General features: G+C 41.2%; 1 protein-coding gene across 1 annotated transcript; it reads left to right on the top strand.

Moving 5' to 3' along the window:
• Window positions 1-1953: 1953 nt before the first annotated feature.
• Window positions 1954-24279, top strand: LOC116322505 (nipped-B-like protein B). Its single transcript, XM_039614757.1, has 47 exons — window positions 1954-2111; window positions 3360-3506; window positions 3921-4086; window positions 4335-4465; window positions 7133-7241; window positions 7335-7483; window positions 7760-7890; window positions 8454-8544; window positions 8673-9197; window positions 9301-10049; window positions 10122-10854; window positions 12063-12245; window positions 12518-12589; window positions 12695-12784; window positions 12874-12974; window positions 13099-13185; window positions 13269-13500; window positions 13970-14121; window positions 14222-14302; window positions 14424-14524; window positions 14616-14745; window positions 14859-14941; window positions 15076-15208; window positions 15301-15444; window positions 15537-15623; window positions 15735-15952; window positions 16045-16147; window positions 16235-16333; window positions 16550-16696; window positions 17072-17206; window positions 17311-17409; window positions 17518-17571; window positions 17679-17787; window positions 17881-18017; window positions 18132-18272; window positions 18372-18465; window positions 19002-19156; window positions 19351-19441; window positions 19534-19707; window positions 19824-20014; window positions 20154-20261; window positions 20517-20717; window positions 20851-20997; window positions 21096-21445; window positions 21533-21707; window positions 21897-22085; window positions 23564-24279. Exons 2-47 carry the CDS (start codon window positions 3443-3445, stop codon window positions 23921-23923), a joined length of 8001 nt encoding a protein of 2666 aa, XP_039470691.1. The 5' UTR covers window positions 1954-2111; window positions 3360-3442; the 3' UTR covers window positions 23924-24279.
• Window positions 24280-25972: the final 1693 nt, after the last annotated feature.

Here is a 25972-nt window from a genome sequence, read left to right as displayed (position 1 = left end):
AAAATGAATCTAAAAAACCCCCAAACAAACACCAAAGATAACACAGTGTGACAGCCGCAAAACAGTATTTTTGCATTAACAAGGGGATTACCAAAGAGCTCTTAGCTAAAAACTTGGCACATCTCTGTGTGGTGTGCAGGACAAATGAAGAAGTGATAGGCCTGAAAAGCTAGCTACTAGCTATCTAGATGTAGATGTCCTTGAGAAATGAGAAAAATCCAGCAAAGACTTGAGACAGGACCTGATGATGCATCTGGTCCTTCAGTTGACCCATCTACTGTTCACTGAAACCTCATCAGAAATGGTCTCAGGTGACGGGTGGCTGTCAAGAAGCCATTCAAGAAGTGAGGTAGGGAGAAAAGGCTGAAGTATGTCAAATTACACAAGAACTGGGCTGAAAAATCAGTAGCAACAGGTCTCATGGAGTGATGAATCCAAATGTGAAACTTTTGGTTCAAATAGTCATCAATATGTAAGGAGGAGGTCAGAAGAGAGGTACAATAGTGAGTGTTTGCAGCCATCTGTAAAACACAGTGGATGCTCTGTCATGGGTTGGGTATGCATTTTGGCCAGTGGTGAATGAATTTTGCCTAATATATGTTAACATATTTCAATAAACCTTTAAAATTATATCAAATTTTCCTTACAAAATATAAAGCAATGACGGTTACATAAAAAAACACCCTTCACAGTTTAAATCTAAAAAGTAAATTTTTAAAGATATATAATTAAACTGAGGTAAATTGTGGGCTAAACGCTTTCTGTGTTTTCTACGTTCTTTCTGTGTCTGTGTGAGTTCTCTCCGGGTATTCTGGCTTCCTCCCACTGTCCAAAGTGGGGTTAGGCTAAATGGTGATCCTAAATTGCTCGTATGGGTGCAAATGTGAGTGTGAATGGTTGTTTGACTGGCAAACTTGTCCCTAGAGTGGAATAGAATAGATGGAAGTATAGTAAATATGTTCTTCCTTCTTTGGAATTATGATAAAATGGCTTTTAAAACTTCTTTTTTTGTTCTTTTTCATTTTACTGAAAAGAAGATGGAAAATAAAAGAGGACTCATTCCACTGGCCCATTCTCAATTATACAGTAGTTGTTACTGTTTTGGGTTTGTTTTCATAAGTCAAACTGTTGCTGGAGGGATCTTTTTTTTTTTTGTCTCAGGAAATGAAAACACAAACTTTTGATAGTTTTAGAGAGAGACAGAGAGGTTGTGGGGAGTGACGTAGGGGAGGCTGTTTGCTTTAATCTGGGATAACTTGACTTTTCCTCCACAAGAGGGAGACCAAATCCTGTTTATGAAACTAAATCTTAATGTGTCTCAAACCGAAGCTAAATGGTTTACTACTGGTGTATTATGTAGTGTTGTAATGTAGTGTGAATAAATGATTTAATATACTCACGTGTCCCCAAACTGCTATAGTCCTAATTAGTTTGGGTCATGTGAGAACATTTTAAAGAGGGGCCAGTGAATTTTGTAGCTCTGGGCAAGCTGTGGTTAAGTTTTTTAGTGGGAGGCAGTCAGCTGATTGACTGCTTTCTGTCCACCCTTGAATAGACCAAAATATACATATAATAAAAATAAAAAGTCATCAGAAAACCACATCATTTTATTTAAACAAGTGCAGCATAATGGGGAAAGCTTAAAAAAAACTCTAGACATTATTATTATTATTATAACAGGGTATAAATATGTGTATAAACCACAAGCTCTGTGATAGCAATAATGAAACACAAGTTACACAATGCGTTAGTTTAAGGCTTTTTCTTAAGGGTCACTCTGTAGGGGATACATTTTGGATTTCCCCTTTCCCCCCTCCATCAACCTTTTTATTTTTTGTCCTGAAAAATGACCTGATACTCGTTAGCATCGCCTCTAAACAAGCTGCTCTCCCCTCACGGCAGATATGTCCGCCGGGAGAAAGAAGGGGTAAAAAAAAAGAAAAGCCAGGCAGGGATTATGTGTCAGCTCCGAGGGAGCTGTTTGAACAGTGGGACGGAGAGGGAGCTAGAGACTCTTCTCCTGCTCCAGCTGCCATCCTACTCCTGCTCCTCCCCCTCCTCCTCCTCCTCCTCTCCACCAGAACCACTTCTCTTTCTCATCACATCCAGAGGTAAATAAGCTAGGTTCAACTGTTACAGCCTCTTTTCGGGCAGATTGTTTACCTCCCTGCGCGTTTTCCGCTGTCAGACAGCCACCGGGAGCCGTTACAGAAATCAGCCGAGGGGGTAATTCTGATTTGTGATGGGGGGTCTGTGCTTTGTACCCCTGCCTCCTTGGCGTCGGGTCGGGGTTACGCTTCCTTAGGCAAGTCCGAGGTCCACTTTCAGAGCTGGAGATGCGACGATGAAGGCCACAGCAAGTGCGAAGTGTTAATCTAAAGCGATACGCGACCCGTGCGATAAAAAGAGCGATATCGAATAAGCAGCACACGGCTAACCGGGTTTGATGCACTCCCGGTGATGCTAGCTAATGCAAGTTACAGATAAGGCTACACCTAGCCAGTTAGCATACATTAGCTACATCTTCAGTTGTTGCTAGCCGGCTAACCGCGAGTTCATTTTTGTCACTTTCACAGACGTCGTCGCTCCGCTCTTCCTCATAGCAAGGGTATGAAACAACTAAAATAATAACAACAGAGTATTAACGTAGTTATAAGTGTTGTCAAGACGAGCTAATGTCTCTGTTTTGTTTCCGGGCAGTCCCGGGAATCTTAACTGGCTCTGAAACAAAAGAAGAATTTTGAGACATAATTAGCTAACAGTGGCTTTTTCTTTTTAAATCGCCTTTGGATTTTGTTTTGTATGTTCCGTCGGCGAAACTGAAAGTATAAACACGGACAAGCAAGCTCAAGAGGCCAGAGACACAAAAACAACACACAGAAACACAATCGGTGTCACTTTATTGTGTTTTTTAAATGAGTGATTAAATGAGAGCTGTCACCACTCGAGTCTACATGCCAGTGTACGACGTGCGTTTGAGATCTAAAGTAGTTGATTGCCGGTGTGTTTCCGCTCTCACTGTATTTTCGACTTGGAGCAGGTTGAAATTTCGCAACTGGATTGCATATCCTCAAGTTGTGTATGTATATAAGGGGAAATTGTACCGGGGAGCAAGGTGGCATTTCCAACAGAGCCTTAAATCAATAACTGATAAAGCCATGCCCAGGCTTGTTGTGGGGCCTGTGTGAATCGTGTACCTCAGAGATTTAGTTATGCTGGCACTGTAATAATGCCCACTCGTGAGCTCACACCATTTCTAATCCCCATCCCAGAGCAAGTACATTATAGCTGTCTGTAAAATAACAGGCCATTTCTTAATATAATCCAATCTTGTTGCCACTTTTTTCTGTCTTTTGCAGCACTTTGGCGATGTGACATATAGGACGATTGGTGATATTGACCAACCTGTACATTGACACGACCTCTTGACCTCATCTTCAGCATGAATGGTGACATGCCTCATGTTCCCATCACTACTCTTGCTGGAATTGCTAGCCTAACAGACTGTAAGTGCAACATCATCACAGCTTAAACACTAGCATTCAGACTAAAATGAGGCAAGACTAGTGATTACTTGAATGCCAAGCAGGCCGAAATTAACTGGGCATGTAGTTAAATGAACGTCTGAATACTAGTTATTGTGATTGCAGAGGTTATAGATTTATGTACCCCATATCAGTTTCAGAAATGAAAAAAGAAACATATGTAAAATATATTGCATCCATTATTGCATTTAAGTACATGTTCTGAAACCTTTGGATTGTTTATCCAGATTAGATTGTTGCTGCAAATTTAAATAGTGCATTGCCAAACAAAGTGTTACTGACATTACTTCTACATAGCGCATGCAAGTAGCGTGTCCTTGCAGGCGTTTCCCTGTACAGTTTTATGCCATGATTTTCTTTTAACTGTCCTTTCAGTGTTGAACCAGCTTCCTTTGCCTTCTCCCCTACCTGCCACCACTGCTAAGAGCCTCCTCTACAATGGAAGGATCTCAGAAGAGGTCAGCAGCCTGCTGGTGTGTCGAGACGAGAGTCTAGTGACTCAGCTGGCGCATAGCCTTAACCAGGTTTCCACCGAACACATGTAAGTTTCACTCGCTGGTCTTTCATACCTCGCTCCAGTACTGTTTTTTTTTTAAACTCTTAAATTATTTTTGAATTGCACAGAAACTATTGCCCTGACAGTGTGTTATTTCAGAGTAATGACTGTTTAGCTCAGCACTGTAGTCGGGTATTGCCATTTTAATGCCAGTGAGCACATTACAGTAGCTGGCTTTTGGGAATAGGTGGCTCTTGCCTGTAACATAGATTGTTCTTCTGTTTATTTTCCAGAGAGTTGAAGGACAACTTGGGCAACGATGAACCCGAGGGCGACATGCCAATGCTCCTACAAACTTTGCTGTCCAGGAATCCCAAAATCTTCAGGGACAAAAGTATGCAAACCCAGCACAAGGTTCTGGGTGGTAAGGAGGAGACACTGAGACATTGCTGTTGACTCTGCAGTTGATCTTGCTGCATGCTTTCTCTCTGCGGGTACCTTAGTTTAGCTTAATTATTCACCTGAGCATATCTTTTGCCGGATGTGCTACTTAGGCTTTGTTTCACCCTGTGTGATTCCCACACTGCAGTCATTGTCACCACAGGAGGAAACTGTGGAATCATCACACAATACAGAATAAGCATTTTAGCCTGTTAGAGGAAAGTGCAACTATTCACACTGTTATTGCTGGATTGGATCGCGCTGATTAGAAGAACTGAGCTGTCATTGATGGGTTTTTTGGTTGTTTTTTTTCCCCCCTTCTAAGACGTACTAGGGAGTGACAAATATGGAAACCACTGGCAAGTGTGTTGCCGACTTTTGTGTAAATGTAGGTTTAGTTTTCATGGGTGAGCATTGGCGGTTACATTGTTTCAGCACAAAAGGTGAGGACAAATGCTAAGGCTAACTATAGATACTAGTGTATCTGCCCTTTGCACCGATAGACCTGTGTGTAGAAAGTGAAAAACAGGCCCTGTATGGATTTTTGAAGAAGTTATCTTAATCGCTTGATCAACAACAGTAATGGTCCAGTAAGTTTTGTCTTTGTCGTGGGATGGCCAGGCTTGCGCTGTCTCGTTACTAACAACAAAAACAGGGCTATTCTTTGTTTTGGTGACCAGCTTTCTAGTCAATTGGCTACAGCGTGCATAAAATAATTGTCTTAAATCAGTTTCGGCAGTCACAAGGCGTCTTCACCTAGTTGTTTGGACAGATCCTGGCTCTTTTATCTCCTAGTCTTTAAATGAAGCTATGTTCCCCTATTCACATGGGGTCACCACAGTCAGCTCCGCATGTTTGATTTGGCAGAATTTTTTTTTCTTTTTTCTTTTTTTTTTGCCAGATGCAAACCTCAAAGGGTTTTGTGTCTCCTCCTGGGGTCAAACCAAGAATCTTTAGCTTGTCAAGTGAAGCTACATTAAAGGTCTAAGCCAGGGGTCCCCAACTCCAGGCCTCGAGGGCCGGTGTCCTGTAGGTTTTAGATCTCACCATGGGTCAGCACACCTGAATCAAATGATTAGTTCATTACCAGGCCTCTGGAGAACTGCAAGACATGTCGAGGAGGTAATTTAGCCATTTGAATCAGCTGTGTTGGATCACAGACACATCTAAAAACTGCAGGACACCGGCCCTCGAGGCCTGGAGTTGGGGACCCCTGGTCTAAGCTATAGGACCAAAAATACCTTTTATACAATTTTATTGTTCAGCACATCCTTTAATTAGTTTTTTTTTTACAGAGGCTGTTTCTCTGTTGATTATTTAAAATAGGGAATTTTTATTTTTTCATTTGTTTCTAGTAGATTGCGGTGGCTGTATAAATCTGATATACAAATGTCTCAAAATCTGGCTTCCCATTAGAGGTTAAGCTCTTCGTTGGCACTTGTGTGAAATAGCCCTTTAAATCTGTCTTCATATTGGTCATAAAGTCAGATAATTAAAATTAAAAAAAAAGGGAACACTGTTTGTTTGATGTCTTCATTAAGTTAAAAAATAACTGTTGATGTTTATTCACCCTAATATAATTCGGGTCTTTGGAATTAATAATAAATGGCATCTGTCAAAAAAATTTACAGCCAGAGAGAGAAACAGCCTAGCTCTGTTTGTTTTGTTGTCATCGGCTAGATTGCTCATTGCCATAGACAGTTTCATATTTGTCTTTGGCTTTAGCTTGGGAAAGTATTATTATTATTATAGGAACAGCTGCAATATCTCGCAGTCACAGGTGGTAATTGTAGCAATTATTAATAATATTATAATAATATTAAATATAGCAAGCAAACTTTTAGGCATCATTATTGAGGACAGTGACAAATGCAAAATGAAAACAAGAAAAAGTAAACAAGTGTTTGTGGTAATGACCACACTCACAGCCCGTAAAAATGTGGAGTTGAGCATCATTTAATACTAATGGATGATAATGTACATAGCCTTCTCCTTTGCTTTACTCTCGCCATACTAACCTCTTTCTTCGTCACTCTGAAATTCACTTTGTCAGATTTTATTTTCATTACTTGAAAATATAACGCTGCTCCTGCAGTTTAGTACCAAACGCTCTGACATTGCAAACAAACTTGCATTATAACACGATTACCCCACTGTTAGGACTGTGAAACCATGTTTTGTGTAATGCAACAACCATCACTAAACATGCCCTCAAAATGACCGCAGACTGGAATGGACACCTTTCCTGCATGGTTAATGGAAAAGGATGGTCAAGATTGTACCAGGCCTGTTGTATTAAGTGTTCACTTCATTTTGCATCTGAAATGTTGTCTTTATAGGACTATTTAACACAGTTTTTCATCCTGGATATTTAATGTTGCAACTTTCTTCCTCATGCCTCAGTGGTAGAGAAAATATATATTATTATGTTTGAACAGGATCAGGATAATTTATAAAATACTTACTTGCTAATTACTTATTATAGACTTACTATCCTGGAACGAGAAAAATAACCTGCTTTATAGTTTAATATAGTGAACCCAGTATTCCTACTCAGTAGGCAGGCTTGGTTTAGCTGGAGAAATGCACATGCTGAGCTTCTTGTTTGATATGTGTCTAATTTTATTTTATTTTTGTCTTTATCTCATAGGTGTAATGCCGCAGCCAATAGTGCAGCAGTATAAGATTACTCAGAATCAGGTCCATGGGAGTCCAGCCTCAAACTATCAGCAAACCACTGTCCCTCAGAGCCCCTCTGGGTAAAGCAGTGCCACCGTATTGTCTGATGATGAAAAGCAGAGGCATGTATTCCTCAGCTAAGACTTCTTTTCCTTTGCTTTCCTCATCTGCAGATGCTTTACATCACCGCAGTCTGGTTCAGGGCCACGCTTTGTACCCCAGCAGAACAGCCCTATACCTAGTCCCTACACCCCCCAGAGTCCCGCGGACTACATGCAGTACAATCCACCCAGTTATTCCCAACACCAACACGCTCAGCAAGGTGAGTGTAATGTTTGGTCAAGAGAAAAGTATCACATAAGCTGCATGTCGAATTGCTTTTAGTAACGACAGAAAATAGCAAACTTTTGATAAGTTTTATGTGCATTTGTGTACTTCAGCAACCAGTGCCAGTGCACATGGTGACTTGGATAGACCTAGCTGGTTGTATGCAAATTACTTAACTGATCCCTAATAACATAATTAACTTATATACACCGTTAAGTGGTGAGAAAATGAGCAAAAATCTAACTAGAATTTTAATTCACTTTTGTTTCAGTTACAAGTGGCTTGAGAAATATCCATGACAGCAAAGTCTCTGGACATCTATCAACTGATTTATCGAATCACAATGCGAGACTGGGCTCAGATGAAGACTACATGAACGTGGCTCACAGACTGGGAAATGAGGTAATGCCGAAATTCAAGATATCATGAACTGGACCTCAGCTCAAACTAGGCGTGGGTGAAAAAAATAAATAGAGCAAAGTGTCGGGATATTTTACATGGCATTATTGCATCAATACAGGGAGACCAAATATTGATAAATCAGCTCAACCAAAAAAATACCCAACACTGGACACACTTAGCTTGACAACACTACCGAGTAATTCAGAGCAAGCTAATGGGTCAACTAATGAGTAAAAACAGGACAGCTAACTTGATCCCATTCAGTCACAGACTGATAGCAGACTGACCCCATCTTATGGCAACATTTATGGCAGTGTGTGCTTAACAATCTCAGTTTGTCACAACTGAAGTAAGATAAATTATTGGATAAAGCAGATATTGACAAAGGTTAACTTTGAGGATGTAATTTGCAGTTGAAAAAGGTGATAAATCACAATATGTGTTATCACAATACTCGGGATATCCCAAAATATAAAAAATCAGAAAAAACATTGTATCGTGTCTGGTGACTCTTATGTCTAGCTGACTGTTAAAATAATAAGAAATGTCTTGTGTTTCAATAGGAGCATGATTCTCCAATGAAGGCTGCTGCATTTTCAGTGAGATCACCACAGTCGGCATGTTCTCCAGCTGGGAGTGAAGAGACTGTACAAAGTATGCTGCCTTAGCAACAAGTTAATTCTTCATTTTTGTGTCTTCGAAAGAACCTAATACATCGTTACAGAAATCATGTTTGGCTTAAATCTGTGGTCTTCACAATTCCACAATTTGTGTTTCTGCAGGGTCTAGGCCTTCCCTCATAATGCAGTCGCCTCCAGCTGATGTGCCACGAGGTGCACCGCCTGACCAAATCCTCACCTCGTCTGATCGCAAGAAGAAACATAAGGAGAGGAGTAAAGAAGAAAGTGATCCGATGGAAAAAAATGCCTTGTACGATATAGTTAGTTCACCAAAAGACTCGACCAAGCTGACCTTAAAACTGTCCAGAGTAAAGGTTCAAGACGTGGATCAATCTGAGGAGCTTCCCCCTGAGGCACATATGGAATTGGAACATGAAACGGTTATGATCAATAATAATAATAATAATCAGTTATCAAAACCTGCCCAGGATGTTCCAAACAAGTTAGGAGCTGACGATCAAGCAAACTGTCAACAGGCTGCTGTGCGGTCAAATGCCATTGAAACTGGAGTCACTGGCAGAGTTTCCTTTGATGATACAGAGATAGACACACTTGCAGAGATTGAGAGGATAGAACGCGAGTCAGCCAGTGACCGAGAACGATGGTCTAAAGAAGTTCAGGACAAAGGTGAAAATCTATGTTTGCTTTTCCCCTGTGCTTCTTAGCATGTTTTTCTCCTCTGTCAGGTTGTTTGTGTAGAGTTGCTAAGTTGAAGTGTTCTTTCTTTCAGACAAGCCGCTGAAGAAACGAAAACAAGACTCGTATCCCCAGGAACCTGGGACCGAGTCAAATGATGGGGCTGCCATTCATGGGTGCAACAGTGTCAACAAGATGACACCCAAGAAGACGAATGCTGCAAGTAATGGTGCCAGTCGGCCTGCTTTGATGGTCAGTATCGATCTACAGCAAGCTGGCAGAGTAATAGGACAGCCTGTAGTGGTCTTGGAATCACAGCCGCTGTGTGAGGATCACCTACGTCGCCTGAAGTCAAACCCCGATGGAAAGGTCAAAAGGGTTGGCGATGACAGACCTGGGATCATCAAGCAGCATGCTGACACTCTCCAGAAGTCTGGCTCAGATGGACAACCGGAAATGTATAAACAGAAGCAGGAAAGCCGGCGTGAATCAAAACACAGACATGACGACAAAAGTGACAGCAGCAAGGGACCGTCAGATGACAGAAGGCCAGACCCCTCACGGCAGAAACATGACAAGCATTCAAAGTCACGCCACAAAGAGGAAAAGAATCACAACAGCCACCGAATGGTTGAAAACCGACCCGAGACCCCAAAAAACACGAGCAAGACAGAGCGCTCCAGACATGGAGAAGACAAAGGCAGGGATAGAGACAGGGATAAGGACAGAGAAAGACACAAGGATAGAGACAGAGCAAGAGACAGGGACAAAGAGAGAAACATAGAAAAAGAGAAGGAGAGAGACAGGGACAAAGAGAGACATACAGAAAAAGAGAAGGAGAGAGACAGGGACAAAGAGAAAGAGAGAGACAGGGACAGAGACAAAGAGAGACACATAGAAAAAGAGAAAGAGAGAGACAGGGACAAAGAAAAACACATAGAAAAAGAGAGAGACAGGGACAAAGACAGACACATAGAAAAAGAGAAAGAGAGAGACAAAGCCAAGGACAGGGACAGGAAACAGAAGATGTTAAGAGAAAACTGCAGTCGAAACTTAGCTGACCTGCATACTAAACCTGACAGCACCAGACTAAAGCACGATGGAAGCAAAAAATCAGCTGACCCCAATAGTCGACAGAAGACAGGCAATTCCAGCCTTAAAAATCCCCAAAATAAGGACCAAAAGATAAGTGAGGATGGCAACATTAAGTGCCAAGCAGGAGACAAACGTCAGTCCTTTGAGGCCAAACCAAGCGAATTCCCTTCATACCTTCTGGGTGGCAAGTCAGGGACCCTGAAGAACTTTGTGATTCCTAAATTGAAACGAGATGGAAAAGATAAAGATCCCCCAAATAAATTGGTCGAAGGCTGGAGCGAACCGCGAGTAAGGCTGGAGAGAGTCTCATTGGTAGATAACTTAAACAAAGGCGCTAAACCCGTTGTCGTGGTTCAAAAACTCAGCGTTGACGAGGTGAAAAAGATCATTAAGGAAAGCAGGAACGCACACGGCTCCAGATCCAGGAACTGGTCATTTTGTGAGAGGACAAACAAGCGAAGCCACAGTATGATTAGCAAGAGATCCAAATATGCTGAGTTGGCCTCGGATGATGACCAAGACAAGGATGACGATGAAGACTCTGACAATGAGCGTGAGTATCACTGCCTTTTATAATCTCATGTTCTCAGTCGTGTAAAAACTGAAATCATGTATCGCCTCTGCTCTCACAGTAGCTTCTAAAAATGCTGCTCATTTTTTCCACGATCTGCACAAGGACCTGAAATAGTCAGAACCTGTTGCTATGGTTCAGTTCAAGAGAAAATATTACTCCTGCTGGATGTGCTTCCTCTTAAAGTTGCACTGAAATTTCATTGAAATTGTACCTGTTTTGACCTTGAGCTTTTATTGCATGTGTTCTGGCAATTGTGTTCATCCTTTTTGTAGTGCTTTTCTACCTGTTTTTGTTTAATAGTGTCTGCTGCCCACATGTCCAGGCCACTATTGAAGCATGTTTAATCTCAATTACAGTTAAATTACTGATATCGTTAGGCCTTAAAAATTGCAAGTCTTTAGAAGAGCACATGGGAATTCTGTAAAATCTACCAAAGTGCTTTACCGTCTCTACTTCTGATGGAATTTCCTTTTATTTATTGACAGTATTTTGACAGTGATGCATTTTTTTTTGTTTTCTTTGTGCACCACTATGGTGGATTTTAAGTCAAACCAGTATTTCACAAAAGTATTACATGAAACTTTTAGCAATTATGGCAATTTTTATACATAGTCCCCCATTTTCAGAGGCTCAAAAGCAAGTGGACAGTTGAATTAAAAGCAGGTTCGTGGCCGGAAGAAGCCAGTTCCCTTGTTATTTAATGACAAATGGATCAGATAAAATGTCTAACTCCCAAGTACTTAACTTGAATTTGGTAGCTTTTAATTGGAACTTAGCATGAGGTCCAAAGAGTTATGAGAGAAAGACGCCATCATTAGGCGGGAAAAACAAAACAAAACCTGTCAGAATGACAATAAAACCTTTAGACTGCAGAGTCTTTTCAAGTATTAAAAACAATCCTTATTTTAAAATTTGTATTAGTTTGTCCAATAACTTTTGACCCTCTAAAAATGGAGTTAATGAAGTACTTTTACAAAACCTCTTGGATTACAGCTCAAAGTGTGCACTTCAGTCACACCTTGAGTTAAAGTCATCAGTGTTGGTGTACAGAAGCAAAAGTACAAAAATGTAACTTTGTCCTAAAAATTAGACCTAATTATAAATTATACACCTAATTGCATGTAAAGCAGTAATTTACAATGCAAATGCTGTCTCAACGTGTACTCTTCTCTGTTGGTGTTTTTTAGATGCAAGGAAAAAGAAAAAGAAAGACCACGATAAGACATGGAAGCATGAAGAGAGAAGAGGTTCTGGAGAACACCGTCGAAGTGGAGGTTTTCATAACGCTCGCCGAGGGTCTGGTAGCCGTCAGCGCGACTGGAGAGATGAAGATTCAGATGAAGGCTCTCCCCCACCGAGCCTGAGTGATGGTGAGATTTTTTTTTTTTTTGCATACGCTTACCAGTGGATAAGTGGATAATCAAATAACGTGGTGGCCAGTGAAGCCCGTGCTTTCACTTTTTGATTAGATTCCAGCTGTCCTGTCATTCAGATTATCGTTATTTAAAATGATTGGTCATTCCGGTTCCTGGGATGTGTAGAATACGACATCAATTTCTTTCTCTGTTGATGGCTTGAGGGTTGGTTGTTGCTGCTGCTGATTTGGCTACTATTGTGTGTGTGTGTGTGTGTGTGTGTTTAGTTGCCAGAAAGCAGAAGAAAAAGGAAAAACAGAAAAACAGGAAGATTTATGATTCCAAGTTGACACCAGAGGGTATTGACCTGCCACTTTGAATTCTTTTATAATTAATTCATAATTTATTTTATTAAAACATAACGTATTTGTATTAATCAGTTCTCAATGACATTAATCTAACAGAGATGATGGACTCCTCCACATTTAAGAGATTTGCATCAAATATTGACAGCGTTCTTGAGAATCTCGAAGACGTGGACCTCACTGCCGCAGGTAGTTATGATGTACTCTGCTGTTTTCAAACTCTTTGACATTTATCGAGTGTTACATTAAAAAATAGTGACATTGTAACTCTGTGCCAGATGATGACGAAATACCTCAAGAGCTCTTACTCGGAAAGCAGCAGCTGAGTGAGCTGGGCAGCGATTCTGCTAAGATTAAAGCTATGGGCATCTCTAACAAGGTGAGAAGGACATGTTCTTGCAGTGTTAAATTGTTGCACTCATGCTGACAGCATTTTGTTATTGTAAACAACCTTAATTTACACCTACTGTACTGTCAAAGTAACCAATTATTTTTTCCCGCAGTTTTCATCTAGTAAACTGGTGAAGTTTTTGAATATTTTGGAGAAGAACATTCAGGACAGCGTCAAACTTTCTACCCTACTGAACCATGTAAGTTCTCAGCCTGATCTTAGTTATGCTGTTCAGGCTCAAAATGTGAAATTTATTTCTTTTTTTAAAAAACTGAATCACAGGATAATGATTCCATGGATGAGGAGCGGTTGTGGCGCGACCTCATCATGGAGCGGGTGACCAAGTCGGCCGATGCTTGTTTGACTGCACTCAACATAATGACATCTCCGCACATGCCAAAGGCTGTTTATATAGAAGATGTGATTGAGAGGGTGCTGCAGTACACCAAGTTCCATCTGCAAAACTCTTTGTACCCTCAGTATGACCCAGTCTACAGAGTGGATCCACACGGAGGTCAGCCACAGTTTTATTACGTTCTTTTTAGCTGTTTTAACAAGTACAGCAATAATCATGATTTCCAAGGGATTTAAAAAAATGTGTATATTTTAGCATTTTGGAGTTTTTAAAACTTTACTTACTTGAATTTCTTACGGCATTTTGGAAATGGTTGATAATAAAGCCAGTGACTTTTGGTCTAATTTGACTAACACAAGTTTTTTATACATTTTAAATTCTCTTTTCCTCCTTTTGGCCACAAAGCATTTTGAATCTAAAACTAATGCGTTTACCAAAGTTCCTCCCATGTAACATACATTGTGGGCTGTACCATCAAGTATTTCTTATCAGCTGATGTTAAGACCCTGGATTTGAATCTAAAGATTGTGTCAGAATATCTGAGAAATTCTAACATATTCCTTCTGGGTTGTTTTTTTTTTTTTTAAATAATTTCTTCTTGTTTATTTATCGGATCTTCCTCACCCAGGTGGCATGCATTCTTCAAAGTCCAAGAGAGCCAAATGTTCTACCCACAAACAGAAGGTGGTAGTCCTGCTCTACAACAAAGTGTGCGATATCATCAGCAGCATCTCTGAGCTCCTTGAAATCCAGCTGCTTACTGACACCACAATTCTGCAGGTGCAGTTTTGGATCTGCCCTCACATCACTCAGATTTGTGTCCTCATGTCACCTTGGCTGTTGAGTTAGCTCATATCTCACTTTTCTGCCCATCTTTTAGGTCTCCACCCTTGGCATTACACCATTTTTTGTGGAGAATGTTAGTAAACTGCAGTTATGTGCCATCACACTAGTGACTGCGGTGAGTATTACTATAGGTGCTTCTGAAATTGATTCAGATTAGGTTTTTGATGGGATGCTTCAGTGTGATGTCTGGACTGGTGTATTTTGATGCGGTTGTTTCTTATTTGACTCTTGTGTAGGTGTTTTCTCATTACAAGAAGCACAGGCAGCTCATTCTTGAAGAGATTTTCACCTCCCTGGCCAGACTGCCGACTAGTAAACGCAGCCTGAGGAATTTCAGGTAACTACAACCAGAGTAAATATTTGCTCAGTATCAGATGTTTATTGAGGCCCCCAGTGTAACATAAGGAAACATGTCTCATGCTCCCCAGGCTGAACAGCAGTGACTCAGATGGAGAACCTTTGTATATCCAGATGGTCACAGCCCTTGTTCTTCAGCTGATCCAGTGTGTGGTCCACCTTCCCTCTGAGAAAGAGACAGACGATGAGCACAATAAGAAGGTAATATTAAGGTTTTAATAGAATTTTTAAAACCGTATTTGCCTTCAGTAAATAACCAAAACAGGTATTTAAAGAGATGCTCAAACTGTTTTTATTGGCCATTTATTGTCTAGGTGGATAAAGATGTCCTTATTACAAACTCTTATGAAACTGCCATGAGGACAGCTCAGAACTTCTTATCTGTGTTCCTCAAGAAGTAAGTCGTTGTTCCTACTCTTGCTATAACCTGTCATGTCTGTGTGACTGTGACTCCTTATAAGTTGTATCTTTTTCTGTGGAATAAGCTGCACTGCATGTGTTGCTATTCTGTAAGTACTCTGCATGTTTCAGGTGTGGCAGTAAACAGGGAGAGGAGGATTACAGGCCGCTGTTTGAGAACTTTGTTCATGACCTGCTGTCTACAGTTAACAAGCCTGAGTGGCCTGCTGCTGAGCTGCTCCTCAGTTTACTGGGCCGGTTGCTGGTGAGTGTCACCACTCATCATCTGCCCACTAGGAAAAAGTTGCAGATGTTTGGTTTTCTTATGACATTTCTCCTCCATGTCTTGTGCTCCAGGTGCACCAGTTCAGTAACAAGCAGACAGAAATGGCACTCAGGGTGGCATCGCTGGACTACCTCGGCACTGTCGCTTCCCGTCTGCGTAAAGATGCTGTCACTAGCAAGATGGACCAAAAGGCTATTGACCGCATCCTCAGAGAGGTAGACTAACAGTTATGGAATAGGTTTAACAGATAAAAAACCAACCAAGATGTCGATCTGCTTTTAAAATGCTTTTGGCATTTTTTTCACAGACTGAAGGCAGCGACGAGATACCAAAACTACAGAAGGCTTTGCTCGGCTACCTAGATGAGAACATTGAGACCGATCCGGCATTGGTGGTGTGTTTTTAACTTGATTTTTCATGAACTAAAATCTACGGAACTGCTTTCGTGTTTTAAAAAAATGTCTTGTACTCTGCTCTTATATATTTATGTGTTTGTTTCATCCAGTTTGCTAGGAAGTTTTATATTGCCCAGTGGTTCAGGGACATTACAAGCGAGGCAGAAAAAGCAATGAAGTCTCAAAGTGAGGACGACGAGGACTTGAAAGGTCACCATCATTCCAGGGATGTTGACTTGACCGCCGAGATCATGCAGAAGGCGGAGGGGAGGAAGAAATTCCTCCGCAAGGCCGTCAAGACGTCAACATCGCATTTCAGTTCCCTGAGGTAAATAGTGCTTCACTCACGACACTACTTTGCCACATTGCTCGTTTGTCCTCTCATCCTTATAGTAAACGATCCTACGACTTTTCTTTCAGGATGAACTCTGACACAATAGACTACAACGACTCCTGTCTGATTGTTAGATATCTGGCCTCCATGAGGCCGTTTGCACAAAGCTTTGATATTTATTTATCACAGGTAAGATGATCAATTTAGCTTAAACATGAGTGTGTTTATATTGTGTCAGCTGTCATTAATTTTTTTCTCTCTGTGGCTTCAAACTAGATCCTGAGAGTGCTGGGAGAGAGCGCTATTGCAGTCAGAACTAAAGCTATGAAGTGTCTCTCTGAAGTAGTGGCTGTAGATCCAAGTATCCTGGCACGGGTAGGTCATTCAGTATCGACTGCTACTTGGCTCTTGCAGCTTGTCTGACACAGAACGTGTTTCAGCTGTTGTGACTGTGCAGATTTGCCCGCAACTGAGCACCAGAGCTGTAAATGCTGCCCTGCTAACGTGCTGCTCATGGCTCGATGCCACAGAGATTGATAGCTATAGTTCTGTCCTGTCACTGTCCTCAACTAATTTTCCTTTATTTTTAAGCTGGACATGCAGCGTGGGGTTCATTGTCGCCTCATGGACAACTCCACCAGTGTGCGAGAGGCTGCTGTGGAGCTACTCGGCCGTTTTGTGCTAAGTCGACCTGAGCTCATTGAGCAGTACTATGACATGCTCATTGAAAGGATACTGGTAACTTCTTCTTTCCTCCAGTTCTTTTACGTACATGAGTGTTAACCTATTGATGTGCTAAAGTCTGGATTTAGTTTAATCACAACATGTGTTCTTTTATGGGTTTGTAAAGAGAAATTTGTCCTGGAAAGTTTAATTCAAAATGCAAAAGTTCATAAGAGTTTAAAACATCTTTTTTCCTGCAGTGCCACCTAAAGATCAAGTGAAGAACTGCAGGAATATATTTCTGATATTATTTTCTCTTACTCTTCCTGTCTGCTATTATATTTATCTATCATTTTCAGTGTTATATTTCCACTGGATAAGTAACACTTTTGATCTATAAGTGACAGCAAAAGGAAATTAATGTTCAGTTGTCCCTTTGTCTTTACACAGGACACAGGCATCAGTGTGAGAAAAAGAGTCATTAAGATCATGAGGGATATTTGTCTAGAGCAGCCAGACTTTCACAAGATCACCGAGATGTGTGTGAAAATGATCCGGAGGGTCAACGATGAAGAAGGGATCAAGGCTGGTGTTTTTTCGTTGTTTTTTTTATTGTACATTTTTACAGTTGACTGTTGGTAGTAGCGTTCATATACAGTGTGTCTAACTAAACATCTTTTCCTCTGCAGAAACTGGTGAATGAGACATTCCAGAAACTCTGGTTCTCCCCGACTCCCAGCCACGACAAAGAAGCCATGACCAGAAAGATCCTGAACATCACAGACGTGGTGTGTATTATCAGGGCAAAAGGGGGAAACAAAAAACCAAAAAGCGATCTTATTTAAATAAGTAAAATGAACTAACTTGTGTTGTTTTTTTTTTAAATTTCATTCCAGGTGTTGGCATGTAAAGACTCAGGCTACGACTGGTTTGAGCAGCTTCTCCAAAATGTTAGTTGACTTTGTTGCTGTCTCAGAAGATGCTTGTCTGCACTTTTTCATTTGGCACACTTTTTAATTACTGTGTTGGGTAATTTTTAATTTCTTTTTCTTTTCAGCTGCTGAAATCAGAGGAGAACGCTTCGTACAAACCTGCAGGGAAGGCTTGTGTTCAGCTAGTGGACAATCTAGTGGAACATATACTGAAATATGAGGAGTCTCTTGCGGGTAAATGTATTCTGCTAAAAAAACAAACATAGGTGTGTATTTGCTGATAAAAGTCTTATTACAAATAATAACCCTGTTATGTTTGTGTCTCAGATTGTGAGGACAAAGGGGTCAGCTCAGGTCGTCTGGTAGCGTGCATCACCACTCTCTACCTGTTTAGTAAAATCAGGGCAGAGTTAATGGTTAAGCATGCCATGACTATGCAGCCCTACCTGACCACCAAGTGCAATGTAAGTACTGTGATAGTTTTCTTTCTTTTTCGAATGTTTGAGATGATCACACGCAAGCTAAACACGGACCTGGACAGTGCAGCTGCCATGTGTTTTTGTGCTGTCATCTATCAGAGTCAGAACGACTTCATGGTGATATGCAACGTGGCTAAGATCCTGGAGCTGGTTGTGCCTCTGATGGAACACCCGAGTGCGACTTTCCTCACTACCATCGAAGAAGACCTAATGAAGCTTATCATCAAATACGGCATGACGGTAGGTCTCGTTTGCAGCTCGCTGCTTTCAGAGGTAGCTTTAAAAACCACAAACAGCGTGTGAGACAGTTGTTCTGATACAACTTTTTGTGCTTCCCAGGTTGTGCAACACTGTGTGAGCTGTCTTGGTGCTATTGTGAACAAGGTCACACACAACTACAAGTTTGTTTGGGCTTGTTTTAATCGGTACTATGGTAAGGATGTTTTTTTCTTTTTTAAGATAAAACATAACATTTCCCAAACATTTGTTATGTTTAGTTATTTAACAGTCCTTACTAATCTAATATGACAGTGGAGTTTAAAAACAAACACTTGTTTATGCTCTGTCCAACACATCTCAGATCAGCTGGTTGTTCTCTTTGTGGCTCAGAACAACTTTGCCAATAGGGAAGTTGCAGAGTGCCCTCTGGTGGACAAACTATCCAACATCAACATGGTTGTGTCCTCTCTCCTCCTTGCTTTTAAATTTTCAATCACCGGCTGTTAAAAAACGCTGGTAACAATATATCGACAAATGATCAGTATCAGGTATTAATAGAGCCAATACATTGGGCCAATTATGAGTTCGTGCCAAGCTGACGGACAAAACACGATGTTGTGATTTCAGTCCTAGAAATGAAAAGCTCTGTGAAAACCTAAACTATATAAGCGCAGGCCAGGAAATGCAATTGTTCACCTTATAATTCGACTTCGCATTAAAGCTCACTTGACTGTTTGTGTTATCTTATAGGAGCGTTAGCAAAACTCAAGACACAGCACCAAGAGGATCCCACCAGCTCCACTCTGGCTGCTAACAAACCCACTCTTCTGCGCTCGCTCTTCACTGTGGGGGCTCTGTGTCGACACTTTGATTTCGATCAAGAAGAGTTCAAAGGTGCTAACAAGGTAAACCCCGGCCTTTCGCTTAAATGTTGTAGTGGCTCCATGGAGTTGTTGTTAAGACATTCTCCTAACTCATGAAAGATCGACCTGTTTTGATACTGGGAGACAGGGTTTCAGCATGAAGGGTACCCAGCATGAGTGAATGTGAATGAAGACTGCAAGAGCTGTTTTGATTGCTGGGTCTCTTTGTCTCTTAGATTGTCATCAAGGACAAAGTGTTGGAGCTTCTGCTGTATTTCACTACTCACGAAGAGGAGGAGGTCCAGATCAAGGCAATCATAGGTTTAGGTATATATCCTACACCTCAGAAAAGGCTCGTATAGATGTGTTTATAGTGTCACTTAATGTTTACAGCTTTCAATCAATTCCTCTCTTCCAAGGGTTTCAGTTCATCATGCACCCAGAGCTCATGTTTGTGCAGGAGGTGAAGGTTCTTTATAACAGCATCCTGTCGGACGAGAACAGTTCAGTCAATTTGAAGATCCAGGTCCTCAAAAACCTGCAGACATACCTGCAGGAGGAGGACTCTCGAATGCAGGAGGCTGACCGTGAATGTGAGTTTAACAGTTCCAGCTCACGTCCATTGTTATCCATGCACATGCAGTGAAACATGGTAGCCACTTAATGTGACACCTGCGCACTCACCAGGCTGATGTTTTTGCTTCTTCAGGGAAGAATAAAGCCAAGCAAGAGGATCTCAAGGAAATGGGGGACATCTCATCGGGCATGAGCAGCTCCATAATGCAGATTTATTTGAAGCAGGTTCTGGAGTCCTTCTTCCACTCGCAGTCCACAGTTCGGCACTTTGCCTTGAGCGTCATCACCCTGACTCTCAGCCAGGGCCTCATTCACCCTGTACAGGTGTGTTCACAGTCTTACATCAGTCTAGCCTGATAAGGTTTATTTAAATTTTCTGAATATTTTTCTAGGTGGGGTTTTTTTATTTATTTTTTTATGTTTTACAGTCTGCATACTCGTAAATTGTAAATTGTTGTTTCAGTGTGTGCCCTACTTGATCGCTATGGGAACAGACCCGGAGCCAACAATGAAGAACAAGGCCGATCAGCAGCTGGTGGAGATCGACAAAAAATACTCAGGCTTTATTCATGTGAGTTGGCTTGTGGTTTTTGACAACTGGAAAAATGTGAAAGTTTAAAAAAAGGTGGGATAGAATAGAACTTTATGTGTAATAAATACATTTACGTCTAATACATTTATATTATTATTACGTTCTGCAGTTTGTTTTTTTAACTCACACCTGGCTTAAAAAACACAGGCTTTAAAAATAAATTGTATTTCAAATGTCATCATTTAACTTGCCCACCTAATGAGTTATCTCACTGCTTTTGGGGTTTTTTTGCAGATGAAGGCTGTGGCAGGGCTGAAGATGTCTTATCAGGTGCAACAGGCCATTAATGGATCCAAACACGCTGTCATTCGCGGTTTCCGTCACGACGACTCCGACTCGGCTCTCTGCTCTCATCTCTACACCATGGTCCGTGGGAACCGCCAACATAGACGGGCTTTTCTAATTTCCCTGCTCAACCTGTTTGACGACAGCTCTGTAAGTTCACCTCTTTACTTTGGCATGATTGACCTTTGTCAGGGGATATTTACGTTGCTGTATTTGCCCTCAGAAGAGCAATTACACCTGTTTGTTATTTAAAAATGTGCATTTTTGACTTTATCTCCTGCAGAAAACAGAGGTGAACATGCTGCTGTTCATAGCAGATAACTTGGCCTGCTTCCCTTATCAGACCCAGGAGGAGCCTCTTTTCATCATGCATCATATAGACATTACCCTGTCTGTCTCTGGTAGCAACTTGCTCCAGTCATTTAAGGAGGTGCAAAGCTTTGTCTAGTTTTGTTTATCAATTGTTATGCTTGGTCGCTGTGCTCAAGAGAAGATGCATATCTGACCTCTCTTTTGTCATTTGTGCAGTGTTTACGGAAAGAGCCTATAAGGCATGAAAAGAAGATGAAGATGAATAAGAAAAAGAAAAAGAAGAAGCATTCTCGGAGGAGGAACTACAGCTCTGATGACGACGACGATGATGAAAAGGATGATGAGGAGAGCAGCAGCACATCCAGCAGCAGTGACGAGGAGGAAGATGTAGTGCAGAGGCGAAAGGGTTCCGATTCCGACTCTGACCTGGAAGATGAGGACGCAGTGATGGACCGTCTGCCTGAAAACACCAAACCTCTGCTGGAGTTTGCCAGTGCATCACAGGGCATTCTGTTGCTGCTGGTGCTCAAACAGCATTTGAAGAATCTGTACGGCTTCTCGGACAGGTGGGCCTCGGAGAAAACGCAAATCTTTTATAATCTCTTTGTGAGCAATGCAAATCGCTTTACTGAGCAATTTTGTTTGTGTTACAGCAAAATCCAGAAGTATTCACCGACAGAGTCTGCCAAAGTATATGACAAGGCAGTGAACAGGAAATCTAAGGTGCACTTCAACCCTAGTCAGACACTGGACTACCTAAGGAGTGATCTGGCCAACACAGATCTCAGCTATGAGGCCAAGAAGAACATTGCAAAACAGTATTTGGATGTAAGCTTTCACTATACTCGTGTCTCAGCTTGGAAACATAAGCAGTAGCTGTGTCCATTAGTCTGCATGTAATAATCACGGGAAGCCTTATTGGTTTTCTGTCCGAGAAACTGTTTGTCCTTTGATTTGTAAAACACATGCAGGCTAGAAATTATTGTTATTACATTTTTCCTGCCTTTAATTTCTTAGTTCAAGGTTCTAATGGATCATTTGGATCGGGATGAAGAGGAGGAGGACGGTGAAGCAAATGCCAATGCCAGAAACAAAGCCATTACTTCGCTGCTGAGGGGTCCAAAACCCCGAAATCACAACCACAGTAATCATGCAGCTCCAGTGGAGACAGATGATGAGGAGAGCGAGGATGAAGATCCCCCTGCTGTAAGAACTTTATTTGTTTTCCTCATGGTATCTGCTACAATGCTGGAAATATGTGGTGGTGTTTGTTATGCTGGGGAAGAAGTGCCAGAAAATGACAGATTGAAGCAAACTGACTTTTATTGCATGCATACACATAAAGACGCCCACACCATTGAACATTTATTGAATTTTCCTCTGTAGAGAGGGGCTTATGGTAATGTTAGTATGTACAGTGTTATGACTTGAGCACTTCTACAGAGGTCAGACAAATATTATAGATATAAAAGTCATGTGTAAAAGATGGCTTTCAGCAGACTGGAGTCCTGTGAAAAACACCCCATGATTCAACACCTTGTAGAACCACCTTTAGCAGTAATAACTTAGCAATAACACAGCAATAACTCTGTGTGATTTTATCAGCCTCTTACATTTTTATGGAAGAGTTTTGGCCCAAACATTACTTCAGTTCATTGAGGTTTGCAGGCATTCATTTAGACGCAGCTCTTTTAAGGTCCCGGCACAGCATTTCAGTCAGGCTGAGGTCTGCACTTTGACTGGACCGTTACAGCACCGCGATTCTTTTCTTTTTCATTCTTTTTCTACTAATGTGCTCTGGATCATCGCCCTGTTAAATGACCCAGTTTGAGCCAAGCTGCTGTCAGCTGCCAGACAGACGACCTCACATTTGACTCTAGAATTCTTTGGTATAAAGAAGAGTTCATGGTCGATTGCAAGGTGTCCAGATCCTGTGGCTCCAAAACCCTAAATTCTCACTTAGTTTTCATCAAACATGGTGCTGTGCATTATGAACAAATATCTCCACTTTGGCATCATCTGTCCAAAGGACATTGTTCCAGGAGTCTTGTGGTTTGTTCAGATGCAGTTTTGCAAATCTAAGCCCTGCGGCCGTGTTCTTTTTAGAGAGATGAGGCTTTCTTCTGGGAACCCTTCCAAACAAGCAGTACTTGTTTAGTCTTTTGGCTAATGAACTTTAACATTTAACTTTCTAACTGAGGCCTGTAGAGTCTGAGATGTAGCTTTTGGATTTTTTTTTTGCAGTTTCTCTTAAGGATAGCACAATCTGACCTTGGGGTGATTTTGCTGGAATGTCCATGGCACTATGTGACACTATGTTAACACACATCTGAATGCTCTAGAGCAGAAAACGGCTAAAACCTCTGCTTTTACAAAGGTGCTCAAATTTGCTGACGATCAGCTTTAAAGTGCATTCGATTAGCAGCATACTTATACAGCAGCATACTACTTAGCTACAGGGCAGATCCCTGTACTTAAACCCTGCAAAGCATAACCAAATAAATTACAGTAGATTGCATTCAACACCGCCGATATTGCAAAGTTGTACATTTATATTAATGTTTACAAACAACAGACGTGAAGAATGATTTTCAGTGTTTAACAGTGCTTTGTATCTACAGCATATCCATTAACATATTATCCCCACATAAATAAGAGTTTCTGACACTGCCTGTCATTCACAGCGAAAGCCAAGGAAAGGTGGAGACTGTGCAGAGGATTCAGGTAACATGAACGAGACAGTAGAGGTAATGGACATCGTAGCCATCTACTGTCCCAAATACAAAGACAGGCCGCAGATTGCCAGGGTCGTCCAGAAGACCAGAAATGGCTACAGTATACACTGGATGACTGGATCTTACTCTGGACCCTGGGCTGTCGCAAAGAAACGGGACGGCCGCAAAAAGGTGCCTTGGGTCGACAATATCAAGGAGTCGGACATTATTTGCAAGAAAATCTCTTTGACAAGCGGACAGAAGCTCACGAACAAAGTGGCACAGACGTTACGGGCGCTGTACGCTGCCAAGGAGGGGACTAAGAGTTAATCAAAGAGATTAGTGAAACATCTCGCACAGCTCAACACTATGGATTCAATATGTTACGTACACAGAAGTTAGATTAACGTCCTGGTGGTGGAAGAGTGTTGTAAACATGTCTGTTTAAATACAGACATGTTCAAAGGCAAGGAAAAGACAAGAAGGAAATGTTTAGGAAAACATTGTGTGGGAGTTCCTTCGCTGTTGTGCAGCAACTTGGTTGTTTGATTTTTACTCCCACTGTATTATAGATGAACTAAAAAAAATGTGTTTATATCTGAACATAATTCTGTAAAAAAAACAAAGTGAATGTTGGAAATTAGTGTATTGATGATGTTCTTAATAAAGTGTTTTTTGAATTTAAACTAGCACCAGATGGATTTATTCACTTGACCTGAACTTCAAAAACTTCTAACTTTCGTTTTTCTCCTGTTTTAGACATTTTTGTTTATTACCTTCATTCTATAATGGACTATCTTTGATATAATTTATTTATGTTCAGACAAGTGCAGTATCTGTGCCATTATTGTTTTTAATATAGATTTTTGATGTTATAGAGCACAGAGGAACAAAAAAGAGCGAGCGCCTGCTCTTCTGATGGAATAAATACTGCAATAAATTTTTCTTACATCTTTGTTACTTGTTTGCGTTTTTTTCTCCCGCAGGCATCAGACCGTGTAATGTGCTTGCTTTTTATTTTCCCACCGTGTGTTTGACACAGATAAATAGGAGTGATTCTATGAAGTTAATTTCAAAAAGGCACATAAGCCCATGTGACAGAAAGATTAAACTCATCCGTCAATGATTCATAAAATGTTACCACTTTCAATTCACTGAGCAAAATTTGTCATAAAAGGTAAGAATTTTTAATCTGCTGTGGGCACTTTGTTCCTGTCTAACGAGCTTGTGTGTTTTATGAGTATTAGTGTAAATATAATCATGCTAATAGGTATATGCAGTTTATTACGTACACCTTTCTACCACTGAGTTTACCCCCCTTTTTGCCTTCAGAAGTTCTTTCATTTTTGGGGGCACGGATTCAACAAGGAGCTGGAAACATTCCGCAGATATTTTGATCCGTATTGACAGTTTCACACAGTTGCTGAAGATTTCTTGGCACCGCATCCCAAAGGTGCCCTATTGGATTGAAATCTGGTGACTGTGAAGGCCATTTTAGTACAGTAAACTCACTGTCATGTTCAAGAAACCAGTTTGAGATTATTTGAGCTTTGTGACCTGTTGTGTTATTCTGGTGAAAGCAGCCATCAAAAGATGGGTACACTGTGATAATAAAGGGATAGATGGTCAGCGACAATAATCAGGTAGGCTGTGGTGCTTAAATTATGCTCAGTTGGTACTAAGGGGCCTAAAGTGTACCAAGAAAATATCCCTCACACCATTACAGCACCAGCAGGCTGAACTGTTGATACGGTGCAGGATGGGTGAACGGCTACCCTGATGTACCCCTGAGCAAGGTCCCGTCCCCACACACTGCTCCCCGGGCGCCGCACTGGTGGCTGCCCACTGCTTCACTAAGTGAATGGGTGAAATGCAGAGAAGAATTTCCCCACGGGGATCAATAAAGTATACATTATTATTATTTTTTAATGTTGTTTACCCTAAATTCTGACCATAAGAAATTGAAACTAATCAGACCAGGTAACATGTTTCCAGTCTTCTTTTGTCAAGTTATGGTGAAGTGTAGTATCGGTTTTCTGTGTTTAGCTGGCACGAGTGGCACCTGGTGTGATCTTCTGCTACTGTCCATCTGCTTCAGATTTCAGTGAGTTCAGAGATGCTCTTCTGCAATGTATGGTTGTAAGGATTTGCTATTACAGTGACTGTTGCCTAGTTTTCGACTCAAAGCAGTCTAGCCTGTCCTCTGACCTCTGGGATCAACAAGGCATTTTCACCCCAAGAACTGCCGCTTGCTGGATATTTTCTCTTTCTCAGACAGAGGGTTTACAGAGAATGCATTCTCTGTAAACCCTAGAGATGGTTGTGTGGGAAAATCCCACAAAATCCATGCATGAGATACATGCCATGTGTCACATTGTT

The sequence above is a fragment of the Oreochromis aureus genome, linkage group 7, assembly GCF_013358895.1.
Source record: "Oreochromis aureus strain Israel breed Guangdong linkage group 7, ZZ_aureus, whole genome shotgun sequence".
Taxonomy (NCBI): Eukaryota; Metazoa; Chordata; class Actinopteri; order Cichliformes; family Cichlidae; genus Oreochromis; species Oreochromis aureus.
Note: the sequence above shows the minus strand (reverse complement) of the source record. Positions and strands in the feature narration are given on the sequence as shown.